The sequence below is a fragment of the Siphateles boraxobius genome, unplaced genomic scaffold, assembly GCF_051911475.1.
Source record: "Siphateles boraxobius isolate OS27281-9 unplaced genomic scaffold, OSU_SipBor_1 9, whole genome shotgun sequence".
In the NCBI taxonomy this organism is placed as follows: Eukaryota; Metazoa; Chordata; class Actinopteri; order Cypriniformes; family Leuciscidae; genus Siphateles; species Siphateles boraxobius.
Window position 1 is genome coordinate 10,535,784 of NW_027509219.1, and position 21,398 is coordinate 10,557,181.

A 21,398-nucleotide genomic window follows, 5' to 3' on the forward strand; every position below is an offset into this window, starting at 1 on the left:
TTGCACTCTCAGTCACCATTTGCTTTAGTTTTATGGGGAAAAAAGGCAATGAAAGCGAATGGTGACTGAGGCTGTCAGTCCCTATTGTGTTCGACAGAAGAAAGTAATCGACCAACATTATTTACATTTTTGGCCGAATTATTCCTTTCAAAGTTTATGCAGTTCAAAATATATGAAAAAAAGACACACAAAAACAGCAGCATCAACAACAACAACAACAAGTTGTGTCAGGACACTTTATGTATTTTTATTCATAATGTTAGGCAATAAATATTCACATCTCTCCGAATTTGCTTAATTTCATATATTATCTGTACACAAATAAGATGACTTCATATACCTTTTTCAAAATTACACTTCAATCTGCTTTGACATACACACTTGTACAAGTTTACAGATAAAATTAATTTTCCTGGATCAAAATAAATATGCAATGATCATCTACATTTAATGCCATCTCCACGCACGCACGCACGCACACACACACACACACACACACACACACACACACACACACACACACACACACACACACACACACACACACACACACACACACACACACACACACACACACACACACACACACACACCACACTTTCCCCATCTCGTTGTCAATATTAAATCACAGTCTATTTACAGTTTGTTACAGAGCTCAGTAAATACAGACATACTCGTGCAAGAAAATTCACAGCGGAAAGACAGACAGTTAATGAAAAATATCATGAAAATCTTAAAATAAAGTAAATGCAATTAATAAGTTAGGTATTTCTAATCTTTATATTCTGTCCCATCTCATATTGCTATCCGGCCATGGAATTATGTAAATGGGGCCCCATTTTCCACCATACTGTCCTATTATTTAATACTGTGCAGTGCTGATCATATGTAAATAGCATATGCAGGAGCACATAGAAAGAGATGGCGATTTGAAAAGGGCATAAATATCTTACACACAATAACTGACCATCACATCAAGACAAATTATACTGAGCATCTGCATTAAGCCCAGTCCATAAATATATAACAGCAATTGAGATCACGTTATGCATCCACACAAACAGAAACTTCAAGCAGTACTTACACTAAGGCCTTACTTAAGGATAAATTACCTTGATTTCTCATACAGGTAAACTGAAATCCTTGTATTAATGTGATCATTTATTTATACAGGTTCCTCCATCTTCTTCCTCTCCTTCATTAATCATACAGAGGAAAAAAGAGGAAGGTTATTGAAGTATGACTGAAGTATGGTGCTATATTGTCAGAATAGGTCGTTTTTTAGTCCAAACCAAAAATCAGCTGCACATAAAGCTGAATCAAAAACATCATGACCGGTACACAACTTCTATTTAAAAAAAAAAACTTAAATAATACCCATACAAAGTCTCTGACATTCAAGGACACTTGTAAAAACAAGTGTGTTTGTCCATGAAAATCATCAATAACAATAAAACACATCCTTGACACTTCACCGTTGAATGTCAAAGCATGAGAAACATTTCCTATTTACAAGTATCTATTGTATTTTGTCAAATTTAGTTTCATAACATAAAATTAGACTAGTTATATTCATTAAAATTGAAATTCAAAGCAAACATTCATAAACAGCATAAACTAATCAAAAACACCTTGGTAAAGTGGTTGGCAGTATTAATGAGGACCCAATGGAAACTAAATACAGACAATTCAGATGTGAAGACTGGCAACAATCTTTCATGGAATGTTTCCTTCATACGTCACTAGCCCTCATAGGTAACAATACTTAACTTGGGGAAAAGTATAATGCTTTTTTTTTTTAATGGATTATGGAGATATATTAATTTAATATAGTTCAGAAAACACATTTATTTATAAAGTGCATTGGATGTCTTTTGTTTTCACATTCTGGGCCTTGACAAATTTACTGGAACTTTCTTAGAAATGTGCTAAGCTAAACCCTTCGGGATTCTTAAAAAATAAAAATACTTTCAAACTGGATTAATAGAAAGTATTGATGCCTTGAGAAAATATTTTAAGTGTTTAAAAGATTTTAGGCACAATACTTTGGATGTAACATAAAAACAATAAATAAAATTAATTTACCAAAACAAGCTCATTACAGATCAAACTATAAAAATGTACTTATTTGTTTTCTCATTTGTGTATACATTTATATTTATATTTCTGAAACATGGTATTGGTACAACTGTAGAAATTAAGTTTATAGATAAAATGTTACTGATATATTATTTGATATATATATATATATATATATATATTTTTTTTTTTACATTACTGAAATGTTATTTTGTGTTAAAATTTCATATAACTTTACACATGGTAATAATTCTGAAAGTGATTCTAGGATGATTACAAACAGCACATCCACATTCAAGGCTTTTTACAGCGGACCAGGTGTAAGATATTTGCTTTGTGGATTTATCTCTATTAACACTCATATATGTCATGTTATATATGTATATAAAAAGAGCAATAGAGCATTTGAAACTATTTAGAAAGTAGAAGCTGGACATCAATTTAGTGATAAGATTATTGCATCTTGCGAATGCTATAGCGACGAATGCTTAACAAGATTACTGGAATGTATGAAATCATTGAACATACTGTGCTTTGATCTGTCCAGCACAATGTTATTTGTATGCTCTCCGGTCTTCACATTTCCTAAACAGGTTCCCAGGTCAAACAAGGTACAGTTTCTCCAATGCCTGCGATGATGAATGCAAAATGCAACCATTTTACCGTAACTTTATGGCTCTACGCAACTAAAAACAAGACTGTGGACAATTTTATGTTCGAGTTTGTGTGTGCATGTCCACGTGTCTTTTACATGCTTTAGTAGGTAATTTCTTGTCTGAATATGGAATTTAAGAAGAAGCCAAGAAGTCAATAGGCAGTCAAACCCATCTACATCAGCTGAACTGAAAGAAAAGTGTCCTAATTGTTTCTCTTTATTGTTTCTAGTATATTTCCCACAGCACTAATCTACCTAAGAGCTTTCAACTATCTGTATGGCGGTTTTGCCTCAGTAAGTCCCTTCGATTACACTTGTGGGAAGCGCAGGTGGAAGTAGCAGAGTCTTAGCAGGCTGCGTTTCTTTTTCCCACTGGCATTATTATCAGATTTGGCCCTGCCGCTGCCCGCGTCCTCCACCCTTGCAGCGGTCCCTCCTCCGATTACCAAAGGACCCTTCAGCGTCCCCCAGCCTCGCGACTTCCCCTGGCTCACACTACCGTGCTGATTCGGTTGGTAGGTTTGGATTTGGCGCGTTCGACTGTGCCCGTCCCCCCAGGTGCGGCTCCACTCTGGGCCGGCGAGGGCCCTTGCTGACCCCCGGCTTGGGAAGGTGGACCTTGGTGCTGGGGGGGGAGAGGGGAGAGAGGCGTAAGAGGGATAAGGGGGGAGGAAGGGGGGGGTAAAGGGGAGTGGGGGGGGGGAGGGGGAATAGAGCCCAACGGAGGATACTGGGGCAGATACTGGGCGGCCGGCGGCCCGTGGTGGACAGTGCCGGACGCGGAGACTGGAGGCGGCTGAGTTGGAGCAGGGAAGGGCGGGGGCGGAGGGCTGGCGAATACGAAGTGAGGTTGGTGCACGGGGTGGGATCCTGGGTGCGGCGTGTGCACATGCGCGGGGTGGGTGTGGGAGTGTGCGTGCGGGTGCGGTTGAGAGTGCGACAGGGTGAGAGGGGGCTTGCTGATGCCGCCTCTGGCCGAGTGTGAGGGCTGCGTGTGGAACAGAGCAAACTGCGGGTGAGGGGAGAGTGGGGAGTGAGGAGAAAGGGGGGGAGGGTGGCCGGAGCCCATGTTGCCCATGCTCCCGTAGCGACCCTGCAAAGTATGCTGGGAGATCGGCTGGTACGGGGAGTGCGCGGAGGGGTTGGGGAGTGGTCGTCGAGGCAAGGTGACCCGCTGAAGAGTATGGAGGCCCGGCGGCCCAGATGTAGGTACGGTCTGTGTATGGAAGCGGTGGTGGTGGTAGTACGGGGGTGGAGGCTGTCCACTGACATTGTTGCTGGTAGTATGGCAGTACTGGGCGTGCAGGGCCTGGATCTTGGAAGGACCCCCGCCCTCCCCCGGGCAAAGCGAGGACGGGGACAGAGGCGGTGGCCCTCCTGTAGTCGGTGGGGCCACAGGGGCGGGGTAAGGTGGCCCCGGGGGGATAATAGGACCCGGCGCTTTGGATCGCTTGCCCCCAAAAAGGGAGCCCAGGAAGGAACCGGTGTTGTTGCTGTTGCTCCCAGTCCCCATTCCAGTCGTTCCTCTCTCGGTGCTGCTGGAGACTGGCCCAGCGCCAGTCACCGCAGGTGTGTGTTGCTGCCCCGGCCCACCCCCCACCCCCACTCCGGGGCTCAGGATGGGGCGGTGAGGCCGGTAATCTTCTGCTCCATAGCATCCCGGGAGCACAGTGGCTACTGGATAACGCTGGTGAGGCCGTGGACTGCTAATGATGGAACCCTAAGACAAAGAGAGTGGGGGGAAAGGAGGAAGAAAGAGGAGGACAGCAAAGCCAAAAACAAGTGTTTGAGAGGGAAGAGAGGGTGTGCAAAGTTTAGCAGGAATGTGGGCAATAAACAAGAGAGAGAAAGAAAATATAGCAAAAGGATACAGAGAGAAAGGTGGTTTCGATGGGGAGGAAAAACAGGGGTGAGTTGATTAGGGTAGTGAAACAACATTCTGTCCGCATCATAATTCAGAACATTATTACACAAACACATGTGCCCAACTATCTATTATGTGTCCCAAATGCTAATAATGCCAATTATTATATTGGTAACTTGAAATATTATTTCTGTTTTGTGTAATGGTCAAAACCTATGCTTCCAAGAACTTACTCATCTGTTTAGTTGCCATAAAATTGAAGGTGAAACAGCATTTGTTAACCATTCTACTTCTGTAATCAGATGAGTAAAACAGTATTCAAATGAGATTAAAAAGGAGGCAGAACTTGATTGGTGGACATGTAATCAAAGTCAAGGTCACTTGGTTGAAACGGTAATTCGTTAATGTGGGCACAAATCAATTGTCACTTGAAAAATTAAGAAATCAATAAATCAACTATGAAAGGGATAAATGGTTAGAAAAGCTGATCAGCAATTGATTATCAATATTGGATGTATAGGTTAAATAATTTAAAATGTGATAATCAAAAACAGTTAATAAAAATGCAGATATATAAAACAAAAAGAAACTCTACTGATACAGCTTTTTTGTGATTGATTGGTAAATACATTTTGCCTATTGCTTTTTTAATATCTATTGCCAATTATTGATTTTACACTGAACCAGGAAGTGGCATCCAATCTGCTGTCATTCATTGCTGGACCCGCTATTACAGAAGCTGTAAGTGATCAATGCTGTTTCATATGTAAATCATCCATTTTTAGGACTGCCTCTGAACGCACTAATGAATCATGTATAATGAGACTATGTATGTGTGTACTAAACAAGTAACGAATGGTCAATTTATTACATAATTTGACTTGATTTGTGAGGGACACTTAATAAAATGCAGGACTTAGTATAAAAATGAAGAGAACTGATATCATACAACCACTAGTCCATGCATAACATTTCAAATACCAAACATCTACACAAACCACAGTATAAAGCACAATGCAACCATACAATAAAGACTAGAAAAAAAACATGAACTAAATGTATATGTTTCTATAGAATATCAATGTCATGCAGAATTAATTCCGGGTCAATAAGATGTCTTCTAGTCCAGATGTCCCAGAGTAAACTCTACAAGATATTCAAGAATGATCCCGAATGACTGCAAATCTTCACAGGGAGTCTGAATGACTGATGGTATTGACTCATAGCCTCAGTCACGTGTACATTAACATTCCACGGACCACACATGGTCACACAAGATGCACACACATGGCTCTGTGTCTATGGTAAGGACACATGCAGGACGGCGCCATGTTTTGTGGGGATTCCAGGCAGGCATGCGGGTGGTTTGGGTTTGGGGACTAAAGCTAAAGATACAGACCTCTGCTTCACTCAGACTTACTTCCATTGTACTGTCAAGGGAACCAACGCTGTTTCTGCGGCCACGTTTCCCTGTTACCCAGTTAACAGATGTCAGTCACAACTGGAGTATGTGTGTGTGTGAGAGAGGGTGAGTGAGTGACTGAGTGTAATACAATGACAGTCAGTGTTAACTAGAGTTGTCAGACTTCGGTACCAAGTCTGTACTGAAATTTTTAAATTGTGAGGCTTTGAGCGGCAGGGCAATCAGTGGTGTTTACGATTCCGCTCAACAGTGCTCAAAGCGACACATTTTTTAAATCTGATACCGAAGTCGGTACATTTTGACAACTGTAGTGTTAACATAATTTTTACTTTCTTGTTGGTGTCTGCAAAGTTTTAGATTATTCTTGATTTTGAAAAATATCTCACCCCAAAATTAAAGGAAACTTAAATAGAGTCATTAAAAAAAAAAAAAATTTGTTTTGACAAGAAACTTTGTATATGTTATATGTACATTTAAAGGGATAGTCCAACTAAAAATGAAAATTCTGTTATCATTTACTCACACCCGTGTCATTCCAAACAAATATAAATTTCTTTCTTTCTCTGAACACAAAAGAATGTTGATAACCAAACAGTTTCAGATCCTTTTGACTTCAATTGTTTTTGTCCATACAATTGAAGTCAATGGGAACCGATACTGTTTAGTTACCAACATTCTTTAAAATATCCTGTTTGTGTTCCACGGGAGAAAGAAAATAGTACATGTTTGGAACAACATGACGGTGAGTAAATTGTAGTATGGTATCAAACGACCATAATTAAAATGGCTGCCAGTCACAGTAAAGAGTCTCACCTGATTCAGACAGGTCCCTCAGTGAGGAGCTGAGAGCACTGCGTTTGAGGCCCTCTCCTGGTGAATAGTTATCATCCAAACTAGGCCTTCCCATAGTGCCATTCACCACTTCATTCTTGACTCCACCCACTCCTCCTGCCATCATGCTGTTGGTGAGCATGCTGGGCCGCATTATTCCCTTCTGCTTCTCCAATTCAGCTGCAGGAGGAGAAAGAACAAATATCATCAGAGGACAGTATTCAGAGTAACACCTTTCCTAACCAGGCACAAAGTATTTTGTCTGTACACATACTAAAATTGTTTACAATGAGCTATTTTTGTCTAGTTTACTATGTGTTTTCTATGAGTCATCATTATGTTGACTAGATAGGGTCATTGTAAATCAATTATGTTAATGTTGTACGAGTAGACCACCAGTAGAGGGCCAGAATAAAGTGTAGTTGATTTATGAGAGCAGCAGAGGGTGCTGTACTCACACTCTACTCTGTATTTCTCCATTTCCTGCACCTCAGCAATGCTCTCCCTCAGATCACTGACGAACCGTGTGCGGTCCTGTTGACTAGGGGCCGTGAACACAATCAAAACTTTATGCTCACCGCCCGGGATGGCTGACGCTAATTTGACACCATGAGGATAGTCTGATGGTGGAGAGAGAAAAAGATCATGCTTATTCAGGGTTCACAAATAACAATGTCACATTCAAAATCATCTAGCAAGTTGTATAGCTTAAAATACCTCCTCGTTATAAACAAAGCATTTATTTAATCAAGTTCCAGAAAACAGCTTGTTTTAAGTATTCGCAAAGAAACTTTTGTTGAAAGATGAAGCTACCAATATTGGATCTGACAGCAGGTGCATCACAAACCATAAGTAAATGATTTCATAATTCTTTGTCTGTAAATTAATTTTTTTCCGAATATATTTTTGTTTTTGTTTTTTTGTGCAAAAAACTTGTTTTAACATTATAAGTTAACCTCACGGAACATAATACAATTATTTAAAAATCCATGTCATGACCTCTTTAAACATAGGTTTAAGTGATGATTTTAGAGAAGCAGAAAAATGAATATTCACCATAGAAATTTCCATAACTTTTCCTGATCTAACAACCACAATATTATTTTATATTATTTTTCCAGATTTTCCATGGCCATTGCACCTGAGCTATGTGGATTATAATAATTAACAGCTTTATGAGAAAACTCTAAACTAAGCCTGGGAAGTCTGAATATAACACATCTTTTATTATTATCTTTTATTAAAAGTTTGGGGTCAGTATGAGCAAGGGCAAATTAAACTGATGAAAAACAGTTAAGACATTTATAATGTTCTATTTTAAATAAATGCTGTTTTTTTTTTACTTTTTATTTATCAAAGATTCCTTGATGCTGAATGATGATGCTGAAATTCAGCTTTGGCATCACAAATATAAATTATATTTTAAAATATAATAAAATGGAATGCAGCTATTTAAAATTACAATAATACTTCACAATATTACTATATTTTTTGAGCACATAAATGCAGTTTAGGTGAGCATTAGAAACCTTTTTTAAAAACATAAAAAATCTAATTGACCCCAAACTTTTGAACTGTAATGTGTATATAAGAAAGACACAAATTAACTTCAAATCTTACAAGAGTTCTGGAACATGTGAACCTGCATCTCCACAAGAGGGAAGGACTGTCTGAAACTGTATGTTACGGAGGTTTTCTTCTTCTGGAAGATCTTTGTAACCTTGAAATATAATAACAACGAAAAAGAACCACTAAGGATTTTAATGTGTAGTAACTTTAAAATACACATTCATGCTGAGGAGATGTTGCTAATTAATTTGCCATGCATTATTAATGATGTGTAATATTGACATTACCACAATCAGGTCGTTGAACAGGAAGACCTCTCTCTGGTGGACTCCAGACCTTTGAGGACGGTTGGTGTCCGGGACTTCATAGAGCTGACAGCAGCACACCAGTCTGCGGTGGGGCAGAGACAGAACCTACACACAGAGCAGATATTTACATTTACTTTGGAGCTACATTACAAATTGTTCATCAAGCAGGTCAAAAGTATGATATTAATCTGACAGAACAGTTCAAAGTAACAAATACGTTCTCAAACATTATTCACTATTCTCAAAGATTCCAATCCCAAAAAACTCAATTTGATAAATGTCTCAGTAGTACTCACAGGTTTCTTGCCCACAATGACTCTCTCCACCGCTTGGACCTGAGAAACATGGTCATCATTGGTCCTCAGTTCCCACTTCTGAATGCGCTGGTAGATTCCAACTAGCAAGTCACGTGGGATGTCCTGACCATTATCCACCCCTGAGAGAGAAAGACATGACATGCACACAAGAAGAGATTTAGTGTATTTACAAAATCACTGACAGTTACATGGCACATTTAAAAGCAGATTGAGACTGTGTTTGTAGTTGGTCACTTAAGTAAGTGCCAAATATGTGAATGTGTGATATTTGAGAGGGAGAGAGAGGGAGAGAGAGAGAGAGAGAGATTTGAACACCACCTCGCAAGTTTTTGATGAAATCGTCCAGCTTCATCTTCCTCTCCGCTTTGATATTGGGGCTGTACATGTCTGTGTTGAGGAGGATGATTGCAAATGCTAGTATGAAGATGGTGTCTGGGTTCTGGAACTGTCTTACCAGTGCTGGGTTACAAACACAGTACCTCTGACTACAAGACAGACAGAGAGTGGAACAGAATTTAAATGTGCAAATATTGAAGGATAGATAAAACATGTTTTATAAACGCATTATACCAGCTTTGAAATCTGATGGGTTGAGGCATGTTTGATGCTACTATATAGCTGATTTATGAGCATCATCAATGGGAATTTTCTGTTAGCTTAATAGTATTAAAACCATTTTAACACATAGGCTCTCGTGGCTTAATTTAATAAATGTGAAATGCTAATTTTTAAAAAAAAAATGTTTTACTACAATTGCATTAACATACCTGAAAGCCTCAATAAGTCTTTCCACTTTTTGGGCCTCTCCTTGCACTTTTATCTGAGCTTGAAATTTCCTCAAAGCATCATCGAGATCCATTCCAGAAAAGTCCATTTCATCCACAACACAACTGAGAAAAACAAAAGTGGAAGAAAATGTTACATGCTTATGCATTCTCATGCCAAAATGTGCATTCATTTGTTTGAGGATCAAGAAATTCTTATTTTCTGTGCATTTTGTATGTAATATTGTTCAAAATATTGTATTGCTCGTTTGCAAGGGTATTGGGTCTCTACAACCCCAAAGGGGTCCCCAGGAGTATTTCAAGGGGTCTGGTAATTAATGTTCTGATCTAAAAAATTAGAATATGCAAGCCTGGTTAAAACCAGACCCTTCTCAGGCGTCACTGAGTTAGGGTCTGGGGAAGGTTCATTGACAGCTCACTTCCAAACGGCCGTCACCAACGGACGACGCTCAAATGCCTCTGGGCGCAATTGGATAGACCTTAAAACCAATCAGATCGATCGTCATCTTGTAAGTATATGTATATCAATCAAAAGTATTATTTTAATGACTTTATTTAAAGCATCTTAAAGTCTGTACAGTAAATACATTAACATTAATAATACTACATGTATGTTATTATAAGTCAGACCTAAAATGCAACAGTTAATTTAATGCAACAGGGTCCCTGTCTCTCTATCCACCAAATGGTCCTTGGCCTGAAAAATGTAGAAAACTCAAGTCCCTGCTCAAGTCAAGTGTTATTGTGTATACTTTATATTCAATGCATGCCTATGTATCTTTTCAGTTGAACCTTGTTAATGATTTAACTTTTTCAAAGCTAACCTTTTTGAAAATTAACCATTTGTCATTTGCTAAAAGGCTTCATTACACCTGGTATTAAGATGTATTTTGGTTGATCGGATTACGTAGACGAGGGATACACATACCCGTTTACACCTGGTGTGGTAATCTGTCTCTTTAGACTACTTTCAACCACTTCTGTTCTGATTTTTTTGAGGGGGCGTTAATAGACGGGTATATTTATGTTTTTTTTCCAGATCTTTTGATCTAATATACAAAGTAAGCTCACGCAATTTACATATGAACGTGCCCAAAGACGACAAACAGAGAGCATCAGCTTTCGTTTCTGCTCTGATAGTCGCAAGACCATGCTCAATGCTGTGAGTGCATGTTAGAAATCAGGAATGGTGAGAGAACATTGTGCTTGGTACGTTTTTCTTCTTCAAACCAAACTTGGGTCTTTAGCCAACAAAGTTTGAATCCCGTCTGGCTACCAAGATTTCCATAATGTTTACACATTAGTTCAGTAGGCAGACATTAGGCCATCTTTTGTGGCTGTTCGGAAGCTTTTGACCACATGAGCGTTTAAATTACGAAAGAAATCTGGTCTAATATGTTTTCGAATACCTCTGGAAGTGGTCATAAGCTCAAAATTTTTTTAGATCCCGTTTACACCTGTATTTAGCATTGTCCACTTTAGATCCGATCGACCAAAACACATCTTCATATCAGGTGTAAACAGGGCCTTAGCTCTTTTTTAGAGGATTTATTGTGTGAACTCACTCCAATACATCTTTGTTGAACTGTTTCTGTCTGTTTCCAAGGAACTCCCCAATCATCTGCCGACTCAGACCTTTTCTCTCCAGGATAAAGCGAGCGATGCCCACTGGTGTGTCTGACACAAAGCCCTTTTCAATCAGGTACTGAATACCCTTTTCCGGCTTCCTACAGTCCAAAAAACAACAGTACAGTTTAGTCATGTTTTAATCAGATTCATTCAGTTTCCTCAATGTAATTTATAATAGATTAGTCACTGGCTTGCTATTATATTAAATGGTGGGATTGTTGCTTATAAGAGGTAGAGTTTCATTTTCTCTTACTTGTTGAAGAGGTTGAGTCCAATGCGATATTGTCTTCTCTGAACCACATCGTTATTAAAGGCAGGAGAGTCCCAGCTGTGCCGGCTTTCTCTCTGGTAGGTCTGTTTTCCTAATGGGGGCAGGGGCTCCCGCAGACTGTCCCTTGAAGAAGAGCCTGAGCTGCAATTAATGGTCTCGTTAGAGTTTGTGGTGGAGTTCAGTGAGTCATTATCACCATCTGAGCAGCACTGTTGCTCCAAGCCACCAGGTGGCAGGGGTGCTGAAGAGGAGGATGAGAGTGGTGTGGTTGGGGGCTGTTGAGGAGAGGAGGAAGACGAAGGAGTGTCGGGGTACTGGTGATGGTGGTGGTGGTGATGGTGATGATGGTGAGCCATGTGGTGTGGGATATGCGACGGTATCGATCGGCTAGCTGGGCGTGTTTGACCTTGTGCAGCTGTCGAGGATGTTGAACGAGCATTAGGGTTGTGTTTTAGTGTACCTTGAGGTGACCCTCCCACTGAGTCCTGCTCATACACTAGTTGTCTGCTGAGGGAGCCTCGGTCTGAGCGGTCACTCATGTCCACGGAGCTGTCACTAGGTGGTTCAATTGTAAGTAGTGGTAAGTGCCCTCCTCGTAAACGGTAATCACGGCACTCTGTGCAAGGTGTGCTTCGGCGACTATTACTGCTTCCTCCTCCCTCTGTGTCACGGCTATCCTCCCTACCACCTACCCCGCTTCCAACACCCCCCCAAAACTCAGTGTCTGTGCTGCTAGGGGCCCGGTCTAGAGAAAGCGGTGAGGAAGGTAGTCCGTCGTCCATGTAAAGTGTGACATCGCTGTAGGAGGTGGCTGTGCTATCCTCGTGCATGCTCAAGCCCCCTGTACCTCCTCGATCCCTGTCTGCAAGGCCTCTCCGTAAGGATGCGTGGCTGTTGCTGCTCCATATGCACTCGCCAAAGTCATCCACAACACCGCTTCCATCCCCTATCCCTTCCTGGGAGTCTTCTCGGCGTGGTCGACAAGTTAGGGCATCATCAATGGAGTCGGCCAAGGACTTCACCTTGAGTACAAAGAAAAGAACAGTCAGATAAACTGCAAAATATTTACTTTTAAGGTTACAACAGATCCCTGTTTCTGGGGCTGTACCCCTAAAAGCTGCATATACATTAAAGTAGTACCCTTAAGGTACAACTGTGAACATTTTAGGAGAAAATATGGTACAAACTTAATTTCTTTAAGGGTACTGCCTAGGGGTTGGTCATGGCCTATAGAGGGCGCAACAGGATAAGAATTCTTGGAAGTCCACTTTAAAGCTTCATGTCCAAACAGTTAAAATGACAAATAAATGCATACTCCACTCCACAAACGCTCCACAAGATGTTTATCTAGATGTTCAAAATTGGTCGGGAGAATGCACGTTTTAAAAAGCTTATTGTACACGTAAGTTAATCGCCATTCTAAACTAATGGGTGCTGCAATGTAATGCACACACACATATACAGAAGCTCGCGTATCGCACGCAGATCGCGTGCACAGAGAATCATGCAGTAGCGCAGAAATGTATTGTCAACACTGTTCAGTGATTTATCAAGAAAATAGCTTAAAAAACTGAAAAGTTCTAGCATATTTTTATTAGTAAATAAAACCCACAGCTTCAATATTATTAGAGAGACGCTGACAGGTATAATTAATTCCCACGCAATCGCTCTCTCACTAATGCATTCATAGCCTATAAATGTTTACTGTGCTACTTTATCTGTAACTGATTTAGAACGAGCAGAAACTGTGAGAAATATAATGACCCAAAGACAAAAGAACTGATAAAAATAAGCTGTTTTGTATAGCCTCGTGGGCAGCGCTGTGTCAATATCGAGTTTTCTCGCAGTTGAGTCTCAGCTAGAGGTTCAGGTTCATTTGTTCATCAATGACGTCATAAGTGACTAGTCGACGTCGACTCTACTTTCATCACATAAATGTTGACTTGAAAAAATCTGAAGTCGTTCAACCCCTAGCACTGCCCCAATGAAAGTTGTTGTTTTTGTTTTCTGAGAGTGAAGGAGCCACAGGATAGACATTTTTTAACATTTTTAGAGTTGACAGTTTTGGAATCATTTAAACAATTAGTACAACATCCAAAACACAACACAAACTTTTCAGCAGAATAAGTTCATTCTTAACCCGTAAAGGCCCTTTATCTCTATGATGACTTCAGATACAGACAAATTGAGAACTTACTTGTTTAGAGAAGGAGTCCTCAAGGTGTGTGTACTCCGGCCGTGATGGGGAGCTTGGCTCTGTGGTGCAGGTTGGAGAATGCGGAGGACCCATTCCTGGACTGTGACTGTAGTGAGTCGGTGTGGGAGGTTGAGGCTGTCGGTCATCAAACGAGTACTGCAGTCGCATGTTGGAAAGGATGATGCGCCGTGTCATGCGGCTCTCAGAAGCTGAGCTGCGGAGGCGCTCAAAGTTCTTGTTCATACGATATTGACGGAATGCTGTCTGGATGGTACGCGCTGCTCGTCTACTTACGAAGTAGCCTCCATATTTCTTCTCCAACATCTCCACCTGCACAACGACAGCCTTATCAGTTAAATTTTCTCAAACAGAATGTGATTTACTGCAAATCATAATACTTTTTTGCATGCCTTACCTTCTTGTCTTGTAGGTCTGTAGAGAGTTCATAGCTGTCTGATAGGGCTTTGCACCTTTTGTTTTCCTCTTCCTCTTGCTTACGTAGGGCCAGGCTAGCTGGTTGGTTGCGTGTACGCTGTGCCCAGGCAAGACTGGCTGGGCTTGGAGGGGGTACAAAAGGCACCCGGGGACCTGGGGGGCCGCAGCTGTTGTCCCCGTAACGGTCAGAGCGGTACACGTAAGGAGATTTACTGCTGGAATTGTCTGAAAAGGGACGTGAAGCTGAACTCTGGGTTTCCTCCTCACTGAAAGGGGTGGGTGAGAGAGAGAGGAGAGAAAGAGAGAATAATTTTGAGTTTGAAACGCCCCCATAATGAGAGGATAAGATAAAAATCTCAAGCAAATCAGGAATTCATGACATTATTCCTTTTCCACTGACTAGGCATTTTGACGTTCAGTAAAGCTTTAAACAGGGCAAATGTCCTAAACAAACCTCAGGCTTTCCTAGAATTATCATACAGTTAAAAGCAAAGATTCCAGGAAAAGTAGAACAATTCTAGTTTATACTTAAGATTTGTAAGAGGTCCAAGTTATCTAAGTTAATGTATTAATAAATTCTTGGTTCCAGTATCAAAGACAATAATGTCTTTGATACTGGAACCAAGAATTTATTATATATTATATAAAAATTCTAATTGTCATCAGTATGTACATTGAGTATGTGCTGAAACTTTAAAGAAAATTGAAATACTGTTGTAAATTTCCTGTAAAATCAAGTTCTGTTTTTGACATCTGTACCTGTCAAGTAAGAGGTTCAGACATTTGGACCACACATGTATAGCATCATATCAAAACTGTTGGATCATACCCAAACCTTATCTCTACACTATTGACATGTCCTCATCACACAACAGTTCTCATCCTTGATGACTTGTTGTCTTCCACTTCCATACGTGACTTACTCGTCTTGCAGTGTTCCATCAGAGCAAAGAATTGATTGATACATATACCAACAAACATAAATTTAGCACACATAATTACATCAGTGGCCTTTATACTAAAGTATAACATTAAATAGATTTCAAGGTTTTCTGAAGAAAATGCAAATGGTTCTTGCCAGTGCAAAACTCACCAACATGAAACTAAGGTAGTGTGATGTAGGCTTTCTGAGAGGTTATCACATTTCTATGCAGTTTCTAAAGCATTCTGAGCATTCACATTGCTTTGCAAATGTTAGGATGTTCAGGGTTGTTGCTAGGTGCCTGCTAATGATGTTATATGGCTCACATCTTGCAAATGTAATGCAATTGAATGTTTTTTTTTTCAGTCGTTTTTTTACCAGCCAGGCAAAAATTGCAATTTGCTTGGAAAAGCAATAACACACTTCTCCTCAACAATCCACACTATCTGAGGTACCATTCATGCCAATAGCACAAACAAGTTACACACTGACCTTTAATACGTTGTGTTAAGAGTTTGCAAACACAACTACATAAGAAATTACAGAATAAGAACAAAAAGTCTATTGAAGCAGGAGCATAGTTTACAGGGTCAGTCACCTCAGTGCAGGGGCGGGTGACCCTTGGGTTTGCCATGGGAAACACAACAGCATATGATCTGAACTCATAATACTGACACAGCTTTCTGACAGGACAGTGGGTACTTCTGAATCACTGCAAGCAGCTTCCTGTTCTGTATGACTAAGTCGGAGGAGGTTATTGAAGGCAAGATATTATCAAATAATGCTAATGTACTGCAATTCAGACATCTTACGAAACTATTCTCATTTTGCCTAAATGATTTCACACTCTCTCAAGCCCACAGAAAGACACTTGCATGCATACAATCCTTGATTTGTTGTTTATCACATGTAACAACAGGTAACCATTACACATAGAAAGGTCCAGTCTTTACAAAAGCACAATACCCTCCTTTCACCCTCTTTTGTAAGTAGGAAAACAGAAACCTAATAGGCTTATAACAGCAGGTGTTAGGATTAAATGGCATAAAATTTGCAAACTTTAACTGTACACTTACCACATTTACTAACAACAGGTACATAAACCCACGCACATGAACATCCACCCTGAGAACGAGAGGTTTCGCTTCCTTTAAGTCCAAATTTGGCAAAGAGTCACTGAAGCTCCAGGAATTCACCAAGTGCTGAACTTTGTGGCTTTTTTAGAGTTGTTCTGCAGTTATGACCGACTGTCAGGAGGTCACTAACGCATAGTCACATGGCAGTGCTTAAACCCTCCCTCCTCCCATTTTCTCTCACCCTCACATTATTTACATTACACAAAGTGCGGTGGTGTAGTTCACCGAAGTCAGTAGCTCGGAAAGTGTGACCACATATGTAAGTGAAATTTCTGAACCAATCAGCTTTAGGATCTCCTGCAGTGCTTTTATATGTCATCTTCTTCATAGATGAGTCTAGAATAGTTTTTCACACAGGTGTTTGTGGAAATCGTCTATGAAGTTCACAAAAAGTTGTTTTCCCCTCTCTGTTGTGCTGGTATTTATTCCCCCCCCTAATATTGTTGGTTTCCTGTATTTGTATGAAGTAGACAAAATATTGAAGGGGAGGAGGAAGACACAGCAATCGCCTTTTGAGCTGTACCTTGTCAGTTGTACCCCTTTGAAAGCAGAATCATAAGTGAGATCTCTGTAAAGTCTCAATTGTTTCTCCTGGAAAGCAATGAAATCAAATGAGAACCAGCTTTTAAGATTGTTTTCTCTTGGGAAAAAGAACCCAGTAATCTCACATATTCTCTAAAGTTTGAGAAGAATTCACAACGTCTCAAACCTGGCTACATTAATAAGGCTGCAAAAAAAATTCAATGTAAGCTGAAACATTTCTAAAATTCTTACAATATCGAATTTATCTAAGCCACGCAATACAAATCATTTTCACTGTACACCAACAGTCACATTTATGAAACATTGTGTTGTATATTAAAGGAATGGTTCAAACATGAAAATTTTAAAATCTCCATAATAAACATTCTCTCATTTACTCACCCTCACGTTGTTCCAAACCCGCATGACTTGCAACAACCTGATATTAACGCAATTTAATAATAATTAAATCGCAATGGCCGCTGTTGTTTTCCTGTGCAGCAATACATATTTTACATTGGTACATAGAAACAGCAGAAGAAACAGTTGAACAATTTTGTTAAAATTGAGCCCCATGTACTTTTTCGCTGATACTCCTGCATGCTTTGTTAACTCTTTCCCCGTCAGCATTTTTAAAAAAAAGTTGCCAGCCAACGATCATTTTCTCAAAACTTTCATGGCCCCCAGAATATTTTGTTGTATGAATATCTGAACATACAATACATCAAACGAAAGAACAGACCTCTGCTTTTAAAAGAAAGACCCATTTTATTCTTAACACTTTTTTTTAAATCAACACTTGTGGGTAAAATTTCATTAAAAAAAAACATTTTGAACAAAATGCTGAAAAAAATTGCGCTTTTATCAAAGACTATGTCAAAATGGGATTCATAATCAAAACATAAATCAAGCAGATCGAGTCAATAAACACCCCCAACTTGAACTGTCCCATTGTTTTTTTCTCTTCATTCTGTCACCTGATAGAGTTTGGGTTTCTTGCCACTGTCGTCTCTGACTTGCTTAGTTTGTCGACACTTAATATTCAACAATATTGTTGATTTGACTGTACTGACACAATTGTATGAGAACTGAACTGAGCTAGACGATGACATCACTGTTTTCTGCAGAGCTGCTTTATAGATGAAATTACCTAATTTAATAATAGATGATCTTTACAATGGAAATGAAACAACACTGAACTGACTTCAGCTGAACTATGACATACTTTTCTTTTAGAGCTGCTGTACAGCCGAAATGACTCTGTTTGCATCATTGAATCATTTTCCTGTTATCACTGTAAAACTGCTTTGAAACAATCTGTATTGTATACAGCGCTATATAAATAAAGATGATTTGACTTGACTATACCTCTTCCTTGGTCAACATTTCATTTGGTAAAGTTTGGCACTTTTAATTTTTAAGCTTTTTAATGTTTGATGATCATGCTAGCTTATACTGTATGTGCATAAGCAATGCTTCTTTTGCTTGTTTCTGCTTCTTCTTTGCCTGTGTTTTGACCCGGAGATTCAGTACTATTTCAGAGGATGCGTAATAGCAATAGAATTGTTTTTTTTTAAGGCACGTTTATAAAAGCTACTTAAATGTTCTAACTGAAGGGCTAATCGTGGCTTAATCTATTTACTCAGACATTTGCAATGATGTAATTATTTTCTTTGAAAATATTGTTTACATTTCTTCAGTCTGAAAAGGGCAGTTGAAGACAGCTATGTGTAGACGCCTGAGCAAACATACACACTATTTATTGACATGAGTAAATGGACCAGTTGCTTTCAAAACTTAACCCAACTGAGTGTATATGCTATTTGCTGTTTTGGACTGTTTTTTTTTAAATAGCTTTAAACATAGAAAGTTGGCCGTAGCTTAGATTAGTTCTGTACAGCAACATGGTTTAGAAATGTAATCTGGCATCTGCTGCCTACATTCAATGACAAACCTGCAGTGCTGTTTTATTCTGGGAATGCTGCTATAACATCTGCTCATAAAATTGTCTTTTTGCATCTCACATCTTCCTTTTCCCCATTCCTCCCACTCCTCCCACACACTCTCTCTCACACACACACACACACACACACACACACACACACACACACACACACACACACACACACACACACACACACACACACACACACACATGTAGGAGTGAAGGAGGTAGGGTTGCTTAGTGACAGTTGCCGTGAGACCACCGTGGGAGGTGAGGCAGTCATTAGAAAGAGTGTTGCTATAGATACGGAGCACTAATACGGTAACCGTGGGTGTTGGTGGATAAGTTGCAGGTTGTAAGATTGTAAAACTTTGAATTTTACAACGGATGAGCAAGATTAGAATTTAACTACTCGCATGCAACCAATTAAACGACACAGTCAGTATGTGCAACAGCGTGCTGTAAATGTATAATTTGCATAAATAAAACAATAACATTCAAAATGAACAGGATAAGAAGAATTTCTTCTTTCAGCAGAAGAAAGATACTCATACAGGTTTGAAACAACTTGAGGGTGAGTAAATGATGAATTTTAATTTGTGGGTGAACTATCCCTTTAACAATAAACGTGTTGGTCTCTTAGGAGCTAAAGAGATATATAAAAGCATTATTAAGAATGACTAAAGGAATTATCTGAGTCTATATAGTATATTCATGAATTTGTGTTGCTTTCCCCCCATCGTTTATAGAAGAGATTTATCTTTATTCTTGCTTTCAGGTTAGGAGGTAGCAGGTTAGCCCTGTCAAATGCTTATAAAACAGCAGGAATGTTGTAGTAACTTGCTGAGCAGGCTGCATCAGAAACACAATATGTCCAATTAAACTTTTTTTAAAAACTGAATACTCTGCATATTTTGCTCTACAAATACATTCACAAACACCAGACCCAGCTTATACCAAGAGGTCCCAAGAGGTACTTTGACACTTAAGCCAAACTAAAAAAACAGGCAAAATAATTTATGTAAAGAAAGACTGCACAAATAGACCTTTCAAACTAAACACTTCATAAAAAAGTCAAATATGTACTTGGACACTTTTTGGTTGTGAGAATTCACTCAAAAACAAGAGAAAAGCTTGTGCAAATGTCATTTGAGTTGACATTGAAGTGACTGACGTATCAAACAGTGTGCAAATACTTTTTAAGTCACTTTTGTGTTAGGTAACACAATACCATTAACAAAAGAAATAAACACACTACTACATACAATGTTGTGTAAGCTTGAGCAATTACAGTAGGCTATGTTGTCTATTTTCAAATGTGCTTTACAAATCCAAAGTCTTCTTAACCACATCCATATGTGAACCATCGGGTTATTATCCGTCAAATTAGTTAATCTGCAGTCGGTTCACTAGAAACATGAATAGCATTCCTTCACATAATGAGCTGTAATAGCTGTAATTCTATGAGACTGTGGGCTGTGATCTGCATTTATTGTCTTCTTCATTTACCTTGACTAAATTAGTCCGTGATTATTTTCTAATTGGTGGGAAAGACAACTGTTCACACAAACAGCATGACTCAGAGGAGTGACAGTAACATGATAATTATCAAAACGTTTCAATAATGTGCTGTTGACAACAAAAACAAAAGAAAGTTTGACATGAAATTGGATGTGTGTTTTTAAGTAACTTTTGTGCTTTTTTTAACATGCAATAAACACTGACTGATGTTCGCTATTTTTTACGGTTTTGTAAGAAGTTTCTGATGCTCACCAAGGCTGCATTTATTTGATCAAAAATGCAGCAAAAACAGTAATATTTTGAAATAATATTATACAATTTAAAAGAAGTGTTTTCTACCTATATTAAGTAATTTATTCATGATGTGAAAGCTGATTTTGTTCTTCCGTGTCACATGATCCTTCAGAAATCATTCTAATATGCTGATTTGCTGTTCAAGAAACATTTATCATTATTATCAATGTTGAAAACAATTGTGCTGCCTAATATTTTGGTGGAAACCATGAGAATTTTTTCCAGGATTCATTAAAGAATAGAAAGTTCAAAAGAACAGCATTTACTGTATATGGAATAGAAACTTTGTAACATCATAAATGTCGTTACTGTCGCTTTATCAATACATCATTGCTGAATAAAAATATTTATCCATTTAACCTGTTACTACCAGGTGAAAACAGTGATGCGTCTCATCAGCCCAGTGTTTAGATCACCCAAGACGCTCCATATACCAGATCTTTATGATGACATTAAACCCTTAATATAAGATGTGAGTGAAAAGACAAAACCAAGGAACTCTTATTAGATGCTTAAATCTAGGGTTTAAAAAATAAATGGAGTGGGCCGGTTTCAGGATATGAACATATGTCACATGACATGACTTGAAGTCAATGCTGCAGTGGCTTCAGGACAAGTGTCCTCGAGAGGCCCAATCAAAGAGCAACAAAGAAAAGTCCCGAAAAGACCTGACAGATTTGAGGAAATCTCCATGG

At 39.2% G+C, this 21,398-nt stretch overlaps 1 protein-coding gene across 4 annotated transcripts in view; it reads right to left on the minus strand.

The window, feature by feature from the left end:
* Positions 1-2,288: 2,288 nt before the first annotated feature.
* iqsec2b (IQ motif and Sec7 domain ArfGEF 2b) overlaps positions 2,289-21,398 on the minus strand; it is a 103,861-nt gene continuing 84,751 nt past the window's right edge. The window contains exons 1-13 of one of the 4 annotated variants that reach the window (XM_077224116.1): positions 16,362-16,440; positions 14,344-14,629; positions 13,929-14,258; positions 11,714-12,753; positions 11,397-11,558; positions 9,814-9,936; positions 9,365-9,531; positions 9,026-9,165; positions 8,709-8,834; positions 8,473-8,572; positions 7,311-7,472; positions 6,835-7,032; positions 2,289-4,440 (exon numbers count right to left, since the gene is read on the minus strand). In XM_077224116.1, the coding sequence (XP_077080231.1) occupies positions 4,409-4,440; positions 6,835-7,032; positions 7,311-7,472; positions 8,473-8,572; positions 8,709-8,834; positions 9,026-9,165; positions 9,365-9,531; positions 9,814-9,936; positions 11,397-11,558; positions 11,714-12,753; positions 13,929-14,258; positions 14,344-14,629; positions 16,362-16,366 (2,871 nt within the window). In that variant the 5' untranslated portion in view covers positions 16,367-16,440 and the 3' untranslated portion in view covers positions 2,289-4,408. Of the gene's footprint in view, positions 4,455-5,997; positions 6,069-6,834; positions 7,033-7,310; positions 7,473-8,472; positions 8,573-8,708; positions 8,835-9,025; positions 9,166-9,364; positions 9,532-9,813; positions 9,937-11,396; positions 11,559-11,713; positions 12,754-13,928; positions 14,259-14,343; positions 14,630-16,361; positions 16,441-21,398 lie in introns of those variants that run through there. The other 3 variants (XM_077224118.1, XM_077224119.1, XM_077224117.1) reach the window with 3 other exon arrangements.